This window comes from Hylobates moloch, unplaced genomic scaffold (assembly GCF_009828535.3).
Source record: "Hylobates moloch isolate HMO894 unplaced genomic scaffold, HMol_V3 SCAFFOLD_13, whole genome shotgun sequence".
Taxonomy (NCBI): Eukaryota; Metazoa; Chordata; class Mammalia; order Primates; family Hylobatidae; genus Hylobates; species Hylobates moloch.
The window spans coordinates 65,143,694-65,161,084 of record NW_026652288.1 but is presented as its reverse complement, the minus strand read 5'-3'; the positions used below and the strand labels follow the sequence as shown (position 1 = coordinate 65,161,084).

The 17,391-nt window shown below is 38.2% G+C and overlaps 2 protein-coding genes across 5 annotated transcripts in view; one reads left to right on the top strand and one right to left on the bottom strand.

The window, feature by feature from the left end:
- The first annotated feature begins 1 nt into the window (after position 1).
- PFN2 (profilin 2) lies at positions 2 to 6,162 on the top strand. 2 transcript variants are annotated; one of them, XM_032173831.2, is made up of 3 exons: positions 2 to 317; positions 2,496 to 2,688; positions 4,786 to 6,162. In XM_032173831.2, the coding sequence occupies exons 1-3, from the start codon at positions 186 to 188 to the stop codon at positions 4,881 to 4,883; spliced, it is 423 nt and encodes a 140-aa protein (XP_032029722.1). In that variant the 5' UTR covers positions 2 to 185; the 3' UTR covers positions 4,884 to 6,162. The 2 variants fall into 2 exon arrangements, with proteins under 2 accessions (XP_032029722.1, XP_032029721.1); XM_032173830.2 differs by having other exon boundaries at positions 4 to 317; positions 4,464 to 6,162.
- Positions 6,163 to 8,928: 2,766 nt separating this feature from the next.
- RNF13 (ring finger protein 13) overlaps positions 8,929 to 17,391 on the bottom strand; it is a 181,521-nt gene continuing 173,058 nt past the window's right edge. For all 3 annotated transcript variants that reach the window (XM_032173827.3, XM_032173828.2, XM_058427085.1), the window contains 2 exons: positions 10,927 to 11,007; positions 8,929 to 10,331 (listed from right to left, as the gene is read on the bottom strand). In XM_032173827.3, coding sequence (XP_032029718.1) covers positions 9,967 to 10,331; positions 10,927 to 11,007 — 446 coding nt within the window. In that variant the 3' untranslated portion in view covers positions 8,929 to 9,966. The remainder of the gene's footprint in view (positions 10,332 to 10,926; positions 11,008 to 17,391) is intronic.

The window sequence follows — 17,391 nt, the reverse complement described above, 5'->3', positions numbered from 1 at the left end:
CGCTGAACCCGCGTCCTCCCTCCGCAGCTCCTCGGGGAGGGGGGCGGTCGGTGCCTGCGCAGAGCCGCCTCCTCTCCGCCCCCGCCCCGCCTCCCCCCGCGCCGCCGCCGCCGCCCGCTACCGCCGCCGCCGCCGCTGCGCCTGCTGCTCCTCGCCGTCCGCGCTGCAGTGCGAAGGGCTCGAAGATGGCCGGTTGGCAGAGCTACGTGGATAACCTGATGTGCGATGGCTGCTGCCAGGAGGCCGCCATTGTCGGCTACTGCGACGCCAAATACGTCTGGGCAGCCACGGCCGGGGGCGTCTTTCAGAGCATTACGGTGAGGACCAGTGGCGGCCGGTACCCTGGTCCCTGCGCCGGAGCGGGGTTGGCCGGCTGCGGGGGCGCCGCAGCGCGGGGCTGGAACACTGAGGGCCGAGCCCGCAGGTGTGCTAGGCAGCGGGCGCCGAGGATGCGGCTGCCGGGCGGGCGGGGAGGCCGAGGCCCGGGGACGCCCCCTCACCCGGGGCTGCTCTGACAGGCGGGGGGCGGCGGCCGGACTCCTCGCTGGCCCTGGCTGGGCGCCCCCGGCGTTCCCAGCGTCGGTCCAGGTGCCCGGGTTGGGGGAGGGGGCACGCACCGGCCAGGGCAAGGGGAGGGGTTCCTTTTTTCCTCCTAGTGCGGTTCCCCTAGGTTCTCTTGAAGCCCCGAGGTTTGCTATGCACGTCTTGGGGTGGAAGCGGGGGTCGGGGATCCGGGCTGGGGAGCGCGGGCCCCGGGTGGAGGTCCCCAGGCTCTCTGGTCTCTTCTTGCTCCGCGGACAGCGCGCCTCCGGCTGTGGGAGGCGGCGGCCCCGGCCCGGCCCCCGGGATTCTCGAAGCGACTTTGCGTAGGTTTGCCGATGTCCAGGCCTCTGGGGCTTGCGAGAGATGTACGCCGACCGCGTAGGTGGATTCGTGAATCTCGACTTCAGCTCTGGCTCTATAGGTTGTTTTTTTTTTTTTTTTTTTTTTTTAATTCTCCAAGATGGCGAACTGCCATTGATTTCTCTCTTCATATGGAGATTCATCGATATACGGTTATCCCCAGTTACGCAACATAGCTCAAAAAAAGGGGTGCTTTTCGGGGGCTTTGAATTATTTGCGAAGACCAGGAGCACACTTCACTTCTCCAAGTCCCTCCCTCTTTAGTGGTGGCAGTAAAGGAACTAATGCAGTTTTATGCTTCACATTGCCTGATTTTCTTGAGACTTGATGGTTTTGAGTTGGTTGCAATATGTTTGGGGAATATTTGCCACTAAGCCTCCAGCTTATTGTTTTGCCTGTTTCTGCCCAAGGCTGTTTCTAAAATTATGATAATTGTATGATAATTGTAAATAAGAGACCATTCCCTTAATTTCTTAGCACCACGCTCCCTTCCCATTAAACACCAAAATTCAGGTCCCCTATTAAGGGTGCTAATTATTCTTTTACCACTTAACATGGTTTAAAGTCTAAGTTTAGAACTCAGTCCTTGATAGTAGTACTTTAAGGTCTCGTATGCCCGCAGTGGACTGCAATTCTTGTAGGGAATTGGCATCTGGTCATCAACTTTTTTCCTGCAGTCCTCCTGTCTTTGTGTGTGAGTTCCCGCTGTCTGACTAGGAAGATTGCGGGAGTGTGCTTGGAAATGGCTGGGGCCTGCTATGACTCTGCAGTTCTGATGGGGGCGACGCCTTCCTTCTTATTCATGGAATGTTAGAATGCACGTTTTCTCCTTTCCGGTTCTGGTGGCTACCTCAGTTTCTTTCCCAATCTCCCTCCATTTTTTCTGTTTTACTATTGCCTACCGCAGTGCTGTAGACAGAATCCACTTTGCGTTTGCCCAGAAAGAAAACTGATTACTGAGATGGGAGGGGAAGGGAAGTTGGAAAGAAACAGGAGTCGTGGCTAGAAAAATAGGAGGGAAATATGAACTCGGAAAAGCACTGATGTCCAGAGATTGAAGTCCATATCATCAGGTTTATTTCTAGTTATTCTAAGCAGAGAAGTGAACAAATCAAAGAACAGGCTTTATTTTGGGAGACTTTGAAGCAACTTTAAATTTGATGAAACATGATTTACTGTAATGGGACTGAATATCATAGACCAGCTGTGTTCAAAGAGTTGATAGCTGAAGTTTACCATTATGTGAACACTTTCAGGCACCAGCTGACTTAATACAGTTTATAAATAACTCTTTAAGTTTGCACTTTGTCTAGTGTCAACTATCAGCTCTTTAGAGTTTCTTTGTATAGACTGGTCTTGGTTAAGAGACGACACCGTTAACTGAGGTCAAATCAACTGATGTAAAAGATGTGATTATATAGGATTAAGTAATTATTTAGAAAAGACTGAATCTTGGTTTTACATTAGTGAAATATGGCTGTCTGGCAGTGGTAGTATAAGCCTAGCACACAGCCTTTCCTGTTACATCAAGCCCTAAAAGGAATTAACTACAACTTAATGTTTTTTTTTTTTTTCTTTTTGGTGGGGGGCAGCCAATAGAAATAGATATGATTGTAGGAAAAGACCGGGAAGGTTTCTTTACCAACGGTTTGACTCTTGGCGCGAAGAAATGCTCAGTGATCAGAGATAGTCTATACGTCGATGGTGACTGCACAATGGACATCCGGACAAAGAGTCAAGGTGGGGAGCCAACATACAATGTGGCTGTCGGCAGAGCTGGTAGAGGTAAGGAAGGCGTTCTTCTGGTTAAAGTTGCATGCACATTACAACTTATTAAGCAGTTTCTTTTAACATTTTGAAAAAAAGTTAGTCCATAATGGCTATTAAGGTGGTTTTTGTGAACTGCCCAGCACTATGGAAAAGCACTGCTTTAGTTTTACCTACTCTACAGCATCTACAACCTGGCCTCTTAAATCCTGATTTTGTTCTAAGATAGAATATTCGTATCAACTCACTTTCAGCTTTATTAAACTTAAAAGTCTCTTAAACTGCTTGACATGTCAAATAATCATCCTGTGGTGTTTCTGATTGTTAAATTGTTCAAATCACTTGGTTATTTTAGTCCCTTTCAGTGTGTGTTTGATCTTTGGATCTCTTTTCTTGCTTGTATTCTAACCATTTCACTACTCAGCATAAAGAAGGAAAAATTAATATCAGTTCATTTTTCAGTTAGGAACTTTGCTGGGGAAAAGATAATTAGATGAGGATTCTGGAGTAAGTTGTCCATTCACTGAAATATTTTCAAAGATTGTGTCTGAGACTTAGATTTGAAAAGTAGGAAATTACATTTAGTTTGTATACTTGGTCCAAAAATTCAGGTGTCTCCAGACTGTTGTCAGCATTATAGAAACTCCTAATTGTGCTAAAGAAGTCTCCCTACTTTTTCAAAATAAACTTTTGAAATTGAGGTTTATTATAATATCTCATTGATATACAAATACATTTTAATGTGTTAATGCATACGAATATTTTGTAAATAGAGAGTGCTTCTGTAGCCTCACATAGCTGACTTGGCACATCTAATTTTAATAACAGCTCTACCATGTGAGGGGACTTGAAGCTGCCGTGAGTTATAATTAATGCTATGGCTCTACCAGCTCCCTGTGATTATCCCAAAAGTTACTTGTATTCTGGTGTGAGTTGATGTTTATAAGTATTTATGAGAAAATTAGATGACTTTGAAATAGTGACAAATCTCTTTAAACCTTAGCTGCACTATACGCTAAAAAGAAGCGTCAAACACAAGACAAAAAACCAGAATATTTTATACGATACAGCACTACTGACATCTAGTGGTAGTGAATATAAAATTTGACATACACATATATTTTGGGTTATAGACCTTTGAATTGCATCATAGAAGAGCAATTAGAAATCGTAAACCTATTTTTTTAGACGCAATTAAAAACAAGGCTACTACGGTGAAGTTATCAGTAAGCAAACACCTTAAATAATTTAATTTGGCCTTTTCTGAATGATACTGAGTATGCTACTTAAAATTTGATCTTCATTTTCCTCTGGAAATAATAGATACATTTAGCCTCACTGGTAAAACTTAATAGTTTAAACTTATCAAGCATGTTAAACTTATCAAGCATGTTAAAATTTGGGGAGAGTTTGTAAGTAACTCTCCAGGTTTACTAAGTTTATATTTTTGGGGCAAGTAATAACATGTACTTGACATCAGCCAGAATTTTTTTGCCCTTAAATAGAAGACAAATGATCACTTTTTTTTTTTTTTTCTGTATCTAGTGTAAAGATAGTTGTATAGAACTTTTGCTTGCATTGATTGGCTTCTAAGATGCAGTCAAGTTTACTATTTTCTGTTTAGTATATTATGTTTGAAAGTTCTTTTTGGAAACCTACTTGACTTCAGTGCTTGGCAGTTCATGGAAAACTAACTTAATGTTAACTTATTAATCGGGGTTCTGTCTGCTAAAACTTATGTGACTTTCTTGATTAACACTTCTTTTGAAACACTTTTCTTCTTTCTCTTTCAGTCTTGGTCTTTGTAATGGGAAAAGAAGGGGTCCATGGAGGCGGATTGAATAAGAAGGCATACTCAATGGCAAAATACTTGAGAGACTCTGGGTTCTAGCTGCTAGGCAGACTGTTAAGTATTAGGGGAAAATTGCTCTTAAACTTTCCTAGCTGTAAGCTTAAGTCTTAATTCTGGAAATTTTATTAGCAATGCAGGGTGATGGGGTATGAACCTGTGTCTCCTTTGTATCCCTCTGTTGGTGGGGAAAGGTGTCTTTCTTTCTGCCCTCCCCCCCCAAAATAATTCTGTTCACTTTTGTTTTGTTTCCTTGTGTACTCCAGCATTGGTTATAGTCATGGGAAAGGAAGGTGTCCACGGAGGCACACTTAACAAGAAAGCATATGAACTCGCTTTATACCTGAGGAGGTCTGATGTGTAAGCAGCCTCTCCCCATCTACCTAGCAACTGTCTTCATCAACAACCCTAATTATGGTCACAATGCTACCAAACTATAGATGGTAGCTAATTTTTCTTTACCTATTTTCTAATGTCATGATTCCTGTTTGCCCAATGGATCATTTGTATGTTAACCACTGTATGTAACCAACCCTTATCTGGCAACATAATTGCAGCACAATAATGATTTGCATGATACCTTGAAATTGGGGGGAGGGGGCATGCCAAGTTGGGCATCACTTTGTCTTAGCAATTAATGGGATATTGATTACTAAAATAAGTTAATATTAAGCAAGGTGCCGGTTGTACAATCTCTGATCAGTGTCTTTTCAGCACTTTGAGCATTTACTTGGCTCATTTAGTCTTCCTTTTGTAGCGCATGGTTGGGAGGAAAAAGTGCATGCATCTTTCCTTCACTCTTCTCTTTTTCCCGCCCCCCCCCCCCCCCCCCCGCCGCCCCTTCGCACATAGGCATTTGGTTTGCTTCCATCTTTTTTTATGCAGTGCCTGTTTTTTTTTAACCAATTAATATCCCTTTTGTTGATGAGCTATTGAGAGCTGCAGTAGTTTGCTTTTAGTATTGTTGTTGCACTTGAGTAGAGACAAACTTTTATTCATAGTGTCTACAGGACATATGAAGAGTGCAATGGCAAAACAAGAGCAAAAAGCACTTCCTCCCATGACCTTACAGTAACCATACTGATTGAATCCCCAGGGACATTCCATCATTGCAATAGCTCAGATTTTTCTTCCTTTTTCTTTGCACACCAGCTCTACTCTTTAGTAAAATTGTAAAAGGCTGCCATTATGGACATTAGGTATCCCAACATAACCATCTGGAGTGTGTCCAGTTTGTTCTTCATAGGACCAATTTTTATTTGCAGCTTGAGTTTTTATATGAAGTTGCATTGTTGTGGACTTGGCTGTCTTGTGATGAATTTTTTTCATATGTATTCTGTGCCATACTATTGTTAAAATGAACTGTTGCTATTGTGAGATGGATTTTAACTGACCTATTAAGGGTTTCTTTCGAATGGCACTACTTTAGGGACATTCTAGTATTTGCTTCTATTGTTTGGGCCTTGTGGATAATGTACAGATTTAAAAACAAATCTTGTTGCTGATTTGTCCATTTCTTTCCCTGCACTGTTACATCTGGGATACAGTCTAACTCATCTGATTTAATATGCATTTAAAAAAATGCCATAACTATTAAACACCTTGTTTACAGACAGATGAAATAAATTTATTCCAACCAAATACTCTAGGCTCCTGTTGTTTATATACATTATTTATATAAACTGTTAAAAGTTGATTTTTGACAATGGGAATACACAGAATAGGCCAAAGTCTGCTGCAAGCATAAAACTTTAACAATATTAGGTGATGGCCTACTTCAAGTAATATTACAGATAAAATTAGTGCCTGGGAATTTCTTTTTAATGGGCTTTGATCTGTTACTCATAGCTTTTAGTCATTTCAGGCTCATCTTCAGGCGTATGTGAGAAGCAACTGACTTATCTGCTAGAAAATAAGTATTTTCCTCTTCTTGCTGGTTTCTGGATGTGAAATTTAATAAACAGTAAAGGAAGTACCAAGAAGGGTTTCTGCACTATTGTGGATTTTTCTGTGTTGAAATGTCATATGACTTTAGATTTCGAGGCTGTGTTGGCAGGCTGAAGTCAGCCAGCTGGGGCCCTCCCACATAAGAGCAGAAGACATTCCTTAGGCAGCATATAAGATAATTGGGATGCTTTTACATTTTTTGGCTTTGTAGTGACATGTTGACCATGGCTATGTAATAGATTTAAATCCAGAGGCCATAAAATCCCTGATATGTATTGAAGTTTGGTACATATGTAAATTTAGGGCTATTTAGATAAATCATTATTACCAACAACTGTCAAGCAGACGCTTAGAGCCAGGGGTGCTCAAAAGTTAGTGGGTCCCAGTAAAACTGGGGAGCTGGTTATGAGGCAGATTATGGACTCTGGGGTTCCACTCTGGAGATGGAGAGTCCATAAGCCCAGGAATCCCTTTTCAGAAACAATCACTGGGTCAGTCTGATTCATTTTAAGTGGTGTATATGCTACCTTTTGAGAAACAATGGGTTAGGGAATAGGAATTAACCTGTCTTAAAATATACTATGCATAATGAAAGTTTTTTTTGACTAGTCAGGCATTGGTTGTGAATATGGTTGTACATAGGGATGTACAAGTATGGGAGATAAAGGATTTGGGGCTATTTTGGTAGTTGGACATAACCCAGAAATTGTAAAGCTATAATAAAAACCTGGTATCAGTTTCTTGACCTGTTAAGGCCAAAAGATTGGGCAAATGAAAATTTGGTGGTTGAGTTGTGATGATTTGAGATTTTACAATAATACACATTCACACTTTACATGTAAAGAACTATTAGGGTAACCAATTACAGAAAGCAGTGACCAAAATTCTGAAACTCTTAATGAATTAATTTGTAAGTAGGTGAGGGGGCAGTGTGTATGTGTGTGTTCAGAGAGGAGGTTGGGGGTAGAAGGTGGTAAAGGGTGACTGTATCACTAAAATAGTATGTCATGAAACTATTCATTGGCTCTCTACCCACAATTTCATTAGAAAAATACTTAGCGAAATATATACATGTGTACTTCGCTTTGTACTTAGTTCTAGGAATTTAGCATATGGAAATAAAGCTATACAAATTTGTATACCAGAATGTCCATCATGCTGCATTACTTATGACATGCAAACTTGGAAAATATCTACAAAGTTCAGCTTTTTAAGGGGTACGGTTTGAATAAATGATTTTAAGTCCATAGGACAAAATAGTCATTGAAGAATGACATGAGAATCCTTACCAATAAATGTTAATAATATGAGGATATAAACATGTCACATGACGGTGCACATACAGTGTTAATATACATGTATTTTACATTTGTGAAGGCAATACATTAAGGAATATATTATTCCTGGAGTGAAAGTTTCTAGGTGACTATATTTTGATTTCTAGTGTTTTAATGTTACTTTTGTATTCAAGAAAATTTTAAATTTGTTTTTTAAATAGAAATTAGATTTTAATTGCACCTACTGTCCTATTCAAAAAGCTATACCATGAAATTACAGAACATTTCAAGTGAACGTTAACAGAACCTAGTAACAAACAGTCCTAGCCAGTGCTGCTAAATAAGACACTTCGTAGATTTTTTTTTTTACAATTAAAGTAATAATTTGGAATTTAAAAAAAAAATTTTTTTTCCATAAAAACTCCTAACATAAAGGAACTAGGTCCTTGTTCTAAACTTTGGATTAAAGACTGAGGGAATATAACATCTAATACATACTTACCCACTACTGTGACTTTTTATTTTTTTCCCTTTTCCTATTTTAAAATATTGTTTTAGAAAGTTTGTTGTTGTTATTTAATAATTATTTTGAAGGCTATTACTTATTGCGCATTTATGTGCCACATACTGAGCTCAGTGTTTTGTCCTCACACCCTCACTTAGGTTAAATGAAAATTATGCAAATGACCAAGCAGGTTTAAAAAGGTTAGGCCCATGCAATTATGTCAAATTCCAAACTCTGCTTAACTACCGTGGTAATCTTTGATGTCCTGTTTCTCAGGCCTGTGGTTCTTTAATTTTTTATAAAAAAGGGGAAGAGGGATGAGGTATCAGATAGGTGATGTTGAATTCAACCGTTTATTTTCCAAAGTAGAAATGCCTATTTTTTTTCCTGATTATGAACATTATTTTTTAAAAGGCAATTTGGAAAGTGAAATTTTCCCTTGATATACCATAATTTACAACAGGGTACCAAAATGTACACTATTTTTGGAATAATTTTGGCAGCAGTGTAAACTTTTTGGGATATTACCTAACTGCATGTGAATGGTCAGTTACCTTGTATCAAATCCTAAGGTGATGTGATTTCTCTGACCTCAATCATTATTCCTGTATAGGATATATATAAATAAGGCTAATATGGTAAGTAAGTAATACTACAGTAAAACAGACATTTACTGGATCTTAAAGTGGAAAACATGTTTATTAACATTCAAACTCCCCTCATACAAGGCCATATAAAAATCCTTAGCATTTTGATTATACATTAGTCTACATTTTCTACATAGTTACAATGATGTATAATTTAGCTTTTCATAATACAGTGTTTCAATACATCATTAGTTCTGTTAAACATGAGTCACTTTCAAATCCAATACTTGAACAGTTTCCTCTGTACATAGTTTAGCAGGGCTAATTAGCATAAGATGCTATTTATTAAGAGGTATATGATCTGAGTATTAACAGTTGCTGAAGTTTGGTATTTTTATGCAGCATTTTCTTTTTGCTTTGATAACAAACACCACAGAACCCTTAAGGACACTGAAAATTAGTAAGTAAAGTTCAGAAACATTAGCTGCTGAATCAAATCTCTACATAACACTATAGTAATTAAAACGTTAAAAAACAGTGTTGAAATCTGCACTAGTATAGACTGCTCCTGTCAGGGTAAGACTGCTTTGGAACAGAAAGGGAAAAGACAGCTTTGAGTTTCTTTCTTTGTGCTGATAGGAGGAAAGGCTGAATTACCTTGTTGCCTCTCCCTAATGATTGGCAGGTCGGGTAAATGCCAGAACATATTCCAACTCAACAACTGTAGGTAACTTTATGGAAGTGGAGGCTGGGTTAGTTCATGCTAGGTGGCTGTAGCACTGACCTCATGTATAAAACGCAAAACACTTAAATACTGTGATCTAGGTCTTAATTGCAAGCTATACTGAGGTTTTTTTTTTTTGGTTTTTTTTTTTATGTTTTAGCTATACTTTCATTCCAAAAGAAGAGCTGAATTGATGCTTGAGTTACAGCACCAGTCTATTATTAGTGAATGAAGTATACTCTCGCAGATAAATACCAGATCAAAAGTCCTGTTTCAGTAATTTGATTAAACTGTAGAATACTAAAAAATAAGTTATTTCTACAGAAATCTTTGAAGGGAGCAGAAAATCAAATTACGGTATATACCTAAACATTTTAAAGGGAAATAAACCAATCATCATCTGAAAGTCAAACAGTATTTGCTATGTTGTAATCCCGTTCACCATTAGGCTGCAACTGTACCACGACATCATGTTCATTAATTTCATTTTCTGCATCACTACTGTCGGTATCTTCATTGTCGTCTTCCTCATAGTCTGAAGATTCTGTCATGTTCTGATGTGAGCGGGATTCCGATAAAGCCCCAAATGACTGGGCACTGACAGAAGCTAAAGGTCTAAGTAAAGGGGTGTGTTCTGTCACTTCATTTTCTTCTTGACTACTATCTATGTCAGAGTCTGAATCGCCTTGAGAAGGAACAACTTTTTGCTTGCACACTGGACAGGTTTTTTTGGTTTTAGTTAGCCAAGGGTCTACACACTTGCAGTGATAAGCTGTTGAAGCAAAATATACATCTTTAGTTAGTATGCTGCGGTTGATACTTTTATATTTAATCTCTTGCCATATTTATTCAGTGTTCTGTATGTATCACGTAGGGACGGGAAGAAAGTTTATAAAGTATTATTATTATTATTTTTTGAGATGGAGTCTTGCTCTGTCACCCAGGCTGGAGTGCAGTGGCGCAATCTCGGCTCACTGTAACATCTGCCTCCCGGGTTCACGCCATTCTCCTGCCTCAGCCTCCCTAGTAGCTGGGATTACAGGCGCCCGCCACCACGCCCAGCTAATTTTTTATATTTTTAGTAGAGACGGGGTTTCACTGTGTTAGCCAGGATGGTCTCGATCTCCTGACCTCATGATCTGCCTGCCTTGGCCTCCCAAAGGGATTACAGGCGTGAGCCACCATGCCCGGCCTGAAAGTTTGTAAATTTTTATAAATACGCCTCCATCCCTGAATGAGACCACTAATTAGTACAGGGCCTGGCTTATGGTGTGCTAATAACTATTTTCCGTCTCTTCCCTTGGAATATGGAACCTAAATATAAATTAACTATATGAAAATTCAAAGCAGTATGTAATTACTCATACCATGGGAACAGGGAAGGATTCTGAGTTTGTCTCCATCTTCATACTCATCCAAACAAATGGCACATACATCATACTCATCTCCTGAAAACAGAAAATATGAGAACTGTTTTTTCACCTTTCAAACTTTTCAAGTTAGTCCTCAGTTATTGCCTTTTGATGTATTTATCTTTGAATGATGCCTTTTGCATCGGACTCAAGGATCTGCTTATCTAAGTCCTAGGACCTGAAGTTTCAATTTAAGTAATTAACATTTTACCTAAACTAGTTAAAAATTGATGAGAAATTTGTTTACCTTGATTATCTTTGCAAAATATCTTAATAAGACTCATAATTACATCAGTGTTTTACCTAACCAAATGCTAGTTTTGAAATATTTAATGCCAGAGAACAAAATTTCACTACTAAAATGTTCAAACTCTGAGTCATTTTTTAAATAAAAATAGAAACATGAGAATATACTCAAATGTTTAACTATATTAGCAAATAAAAACAGATTCAAAATGAGTCACACTGGGCTTCAAATCTCCAACATTTACCAGGCTCTGTGGCGCTTGGCAAGTTGCTTAGCCTTTGCCATCCAGTTCTTTAACAGTAAAAAGATTAACTTACCTTGCAGGTTATAAGGATGAAATGAGCAAAGGGCCAGACACATAGGTATTCAATAAAGGGTATACTATTAATATTGCCACTTTAATTGCCTTACTGTGGAATTTATCAGTTTTATAATCATAGAAATTTATTAATTCATAGCTCTTTTTGGAGTTCCAGTGTAGTTTTCTAAGTTTTTAAAGGAACTAGCAGTTTTTTTTTTTTGTTTTTTGTTTTTGAGACGGAGTCTCGCACTTTTGGCCCAGGCTGGAGTGCAGTGGCGTGATCATGGTTCACAGGAACTAGCAGTTTTTTAAATACAGCAGCTTTTTCAATTAATAGTGGCTTAGACACCACTGTGAGTGCTTGAAAGCACTTTTGTGAGTTTTTTTCCACTACATGAATATGTAGATAAAAACTTACATAAAACGTGTCAGAAATAAAGCCATTATCTGGATGGATAGTCTGGATGAACATGACACATAAAAAAGGTGCTGATAGTTCATCTGAAACAATCTCTTTAATGTCCTAGTCATTTAAAACGCACATTCAGGAGGAGCCAGAAATAGAAAGCTTTAATGAAAATTACTAATTTTTGTCCATTACCTTGAATTTGGTTACTATAGTATCTAAATTACATTCTGTAACAAATGCATGTGTACATATGTTAGAATCTTGTGTGTGGAATTCGGTGAGACTTACTAGACTCAACTATTAGAAGACTAAAGGACCCCTGATATATCTGTAATTATTGTTTTTAATTATAATTACATAGATCTATTTACATGGACTTTGAGGACAGATAGTTATGCAATTCAATCATGACTGATTTCTCATACAAATCAAACTTTTGAGTCACATCACCTTGTGAAAACGCCTACTAAAAACAAAACAGTTAATGTAGCTGAACAGGAACTGACTGTGGCTCAAAGCTGTGCCAAGGCTCTAAGGCTCATTTTATTGAGGTAGGGAGATCAGCCTGTATTATCCATGTGAGCTCAATGTGGTCACAAGGGTTTTGAAAAGTGGAAGAAGGAAGCAGGAAAATTCAGTCGGGGCGATGTGGCTACAGATGAATGGTCAGGGAGATGCAACTACTGGCTTCGAAGATAGGGGGAAGAAGGGTCACAAGTCAAGGAATGTGAGTGCCCTCCAGAAGCTAGAAAAGGTAAGGAAATGGATTCTTCCCTCGAACCTCCAGAAAGGAACACAGTCCTGCTGACACCTTGGTTTTGGCCCTGTGAGACCTGTGTCAAACTTCTAACCTATAGATAATATATTTTTGTTGTTTTAGGGCATTAAGCTTTTGGTGATTTGTTATCAAAGAAATAGGAAACTAATACAGGTATATTTGTCTGGGTTATCTTTAAATGTATAGATTTGATTTGGAGTCACTGAGCTTCTTATCAATCCTTTGAATTGTTCCAAGTAGTAGATTTATATTAATATCCCATATTTTATTGCCATAGCATAGTTTGAAGATGACAGGTCAAGATTCCAAGGTACAGTTTGTGATCATGGACCAAACTGGAGCTTAGTGCTCTGTAGAAAATTAATTTTATGGCCTTGGACTTGTGATGAAATGGTAAAGCACATATTAGATTGCCTGGGGTTCCCATCCTGGTCCTTTCATTAACTATATAACCTTCTGTAAAACACTTATCTTTATGTTTGTTTTCTCAAATGCAAAACACAAACATTAACATAATTATGTATTAGGGTTGTTGTGAAGATTAAAAGAGAATGCAAGTAGAGTAATTTACATGGTGTTTCGCACGTACAATACCTCTTAACCAATTTTTACCTAGTAAAACTAGCCGATAGGCATACTTACTTATCACATGGTAGAAGACTGTGGCTAGGAGGCTATTCTCTAACCAACCTTATGCTTTTGTCCCACCAGATGATCAGCTGCATGCTTACAAAAGGCTAGTGGCAGTGGTCATTGAACCTGTTTGTTTTACTTAGGGTAATTATGTAATTTAGTTAAATATTCAGCAGTCCATAAACTGTGAGTGTAAAAGACTTCTGGTTTTATTTGAAAGCTAGGTTGAATGCATTAGAAATACTTAAAAAAAAAAACCTAGTTGCTCCCCTCAACCCATCCCCACCCAAAAAGTGGTTAAAATGGGTATGGGACAAATGTAGAAAGCAAGGATGAAAGCAGAATCCAGTTTTTCCCCCACTAAAATATTGAAACTAAAAATGGTAGAAAATGCTTCATGTACCATGGCAATTTGGGAATCCAGCCAGTGGATTCATACTCAAAAGGCTGTGGTCCAACATCAATTGTTCAGTGGATTTATAATTACATTTACAATAGAAATTAAAGGCGTTTATCTATTTTTATGATTTATAAGATTTTAAACATAGGCCGGGCATGGTGGCTCATGCTTGTAATCCCAGTACTTTGGGAGGCCGAGGCAGGCGGATCATGAGGTCAGGAGATCGAGACCACAGTGAAACCCCGTCTCTACTAAAAATACAAAAAAAATTAGCCGGGCGTGGTGGCGGGTGCCTGTAGTCCCAGCTACTCGGAGAGGCTGAGGCAGGAGAATGGCGTGAACCCGGGAGGCGGAGCTTGCAGTGAGCCGAGATTGCGCCACTGCACTCCAGCCTGGGTGACAGAGCGAGACTTCTTCGTCTCAAAAAAAAAAAGAAAGATTTTAAACATTACCTACTGGCTCTGGTAGTATAAGATAAAAGGGCTATAACAAGTGCTTAATAAGTGTTAGTTTTGTTACTACTAGCACCATGAGTTTGGTTCTAAACTGGGGATGATTTTGCTCCCAAAGGACATTTGGTGATATCTGGAAACATTTTTGGTTTTCATAACAGAGTTGCGGCTGGCATCTTGTGGACCAGGGATGGTGCTAAACATCCTATAATGTACTGAACAGCCCCCTAAACCAAAGTACCCCATCTAAATGTCAGTAGTGCTGAGGGTGAGAAACCCTCATAGAAACCCCTGCAGGCTAACAAAGCTAGTGGATAAGATGTCAGAAGTTGTGGAAGAAATCAGATTCATGTCTGTTATATGAAACAACAGGACACACTTTTGTCTGGAATGTTTTTGGCACTGCTGTAAAGTTTCAGAAAAATTTCATGAAGGTACTTTTAAAGTAAATCTCATCAATCGGGGAACGTTAAAACATGTAGCTGGACAGAACTTAGATTGTCTCCTCTTCAAACTTGTTCATCCATGATTTTTCCCCATTTCAAGCCCAAAACTTTGGCTCATCAGATACAGAAAAGCATTGGCCCTTCATAACAAGATTCACACAAAGACCTAGGCAGCCAAGGCAGTGGCATGAACTGAATATCAGGCCTAGGCCTATCTTTGATGCCTCTTTTCCTGAGAGCCTTCATATAATCTGTCACCAGATCTTGGAACCTTTTATCTACAAAACATGTCCTGAATCTTTCCCCTTCTCTCCATCACCTTGATTACTCTGGTCTAATCTAGATTATGCTAAGAGCCTCCTTTCTGGTCTCCCATCTATTCCTGCCCCATGTAGTTTTTAGCACCTAGAGTGATCTTTTAAAAATGAAATATCACATCATGACATTCTAATTTAAATGGCTTCCCTGAGAATAAAATTTGACCTCCTCATTATGGCCTTCATATAGCTATATATGATCTGATCCCCCTACCCCCCCATCCTGTTTCATCTCATACCAATCCACCCTTCATTTATGCTTCATCCTTGTGGCCTTCTTTCAGTCTTTGAATATATGAAAGTAAGTTAGTTGGGGACCTGAATTTGGCCAGGCTGTAACAAAAACATTTGGACATAAAATTAAATTTAGAAAGAGGAATTACCATTTCTAAACAAGGCTTAAAACTGAGCTAGTTAAAATGGTCACAGTGCAGACAAATTGATGTAGAAGTTAATTGTTCAATTCTATACCAAACTAGTCCGGGTATCAAGTAAACCAAGAATAGGTTTCCTCAAAGTAAAAGATAAAAGAGATTGAAGATTCAGGGTTAAATACTTACAGATTTCACTAGTTATACTGACTTTACATATGCATTATAAACAATCTGCCTAGGGATGATGCATCATTAGAGTCATGAGTTGCCACTTACTCGCTGCTTCTGTCAGTGAAGAAAACAATAGCAGGTTTTTTTCTTAGTATTGAATTCTTTTTAATTGCCCTGTAGTCCAAAAGTGTGTTTGGTATGAATAGCAGCTTTTTTTTCTAGCAAATAAGAAATAAATGAATCTCATTTTTTATTCTTCTTTTCCCTGTACCAGTTGCCAAGGAATCTCAACAAAATACAACAGGATAAAATATTTTAAAAAGCCAAATTTGCCTGAGAATTCTTTCTGATTATTTCCAAACCCTGGGCAAAGGAACTAATATTTATTATTAAGGTTAGGTTAAAAGCTGTTAAAATGTAGTTATAAAAAATGTCTTTAATAGCTAAAGTAAAAAATTATAAAAATTAACTGTTGCTCCATTTTTATGCAATCTACTAAAATGCTATGTTGCTTTTTTTCAGTCTCTGAAATAAAAATCTTTCCCATCCTGTACATATTATCTTCAAAAATCTCAATGATTAAGCCATAAAGGAAAAATGCCTGGTAACTTAAAATGTCAGATATGAAATCCACTTTTATCATTTATATTTCAGGGATCTGGCCGCTTTAACATACTAATGGGGCAAGGGAGACATCTCCCAGAGAGAGCTGCTTAATAGAGGGATGTTAAGTGAAAACATAAGGATTTTCCATCTGTTAGGAAACAGTGTGTGGTATCTAGTTCTTAGGGTTAGACTTGGAGAAATACAATAATTGAATGACACAGGAAATACAGGAAACCACATTTTGCTTGAAGAGCAATTTTTGAGGACAATAATGAGTAATGAAAAATATGTAAGGATGCTGGCTGCTTCAGAAGCAAGAAAACAACTAAAAGGCTACTACTATATTATATGTGCTAGAAATGGGTAAGTTAATACTTAAATCGTTTAACTATTAATCAGCATGAACATTTCTGAAAGAACTTCAAAAGTGAAGATGAATAAGATAGGAAGATTTAAGATCCTGTCCCCAAAGTGTGGTAAATATGAAAGTTTACAGATACTATATTCAAGTTGTTTTTAAAAGTTTCTGTGAATTGTATTACAAGCTATGCCAATGGAAGATATTTCCAAATGCCAAATTCTTTTCGCTTCATTGGCAAGTATTTCCAAAACAGAAATACTTTTTAGCACAATGAAGCAGCTGATTACTAGAATAGTTTCTTTTTTCTTTTTTGTTTTTTTGCAGGTGAGTGGGTGAAGAGTAAGGGTGAGGGTGGTAATACAAATGTTATAGAGTCCCCAAAATTTTCACTACATTCTAAGCCTATAGGAGTTCTCTTAAAGACTTCCATGGTACTATCACTAGTATGAAAAGTACCCACAGACGTGTTCTACACTTTCCTCTATGTTTTCAATTAGATGCAATAAGGAGAAAATTGCAACAACCAAAGGGTTTTTTTTTTCTAACATCTATGTGTATACCTTGTCAAAACCACTAGAGCACACCAGAACATGGTATAACAAATAGACCTTTTACTTAAGATGTCAAATCTCATGATAACCAAAAAATTCTAAAACAAAAATACAACTAGCTCAAACTTACTGTTATTGAAATTTCAAGTGTAATGTTTTTATTTTCCAACTGCTTCATGATTTTGGCAGTCTTCTTTTTAATCATAAAATATGTTTAATGACTGAATTTTGATGACACTAATATTTTATGATTTTTATTTGAGATTCTTTTGCTTTTATAATAATAATTGCTACCACTTGTTGAGTTCTATGTGCCAAGCACTATTGTAGGCATTTTTCATAAACTGATTTAAATCCCTCCCACCACACACCTT

Bases quoted from the DNA above. Each gene is read 5' to 3' on its own strand.
- PFN2 (XM_032173831.2), top strand. From the start codon at position 186: ATGGCCGGTTGGCAGAGCTACGTGGATAACCTGATGTGCGATGGCTGC. The intron at 318-2,495 runs GTGAGGACCAGT...GGTGGGGGGCAG, and splicing joins GCGTCTTTCAGAGCATTACG to CCAATAGAAATAGATATGAT. The intron at 2,689-4,785 runs GTAAGGAAGGCG...TGTGTACTCCAG, and splicing joins TGTCGGCAGAGCTGGTAGAG to CATTGGTTATAGTCATGGGA.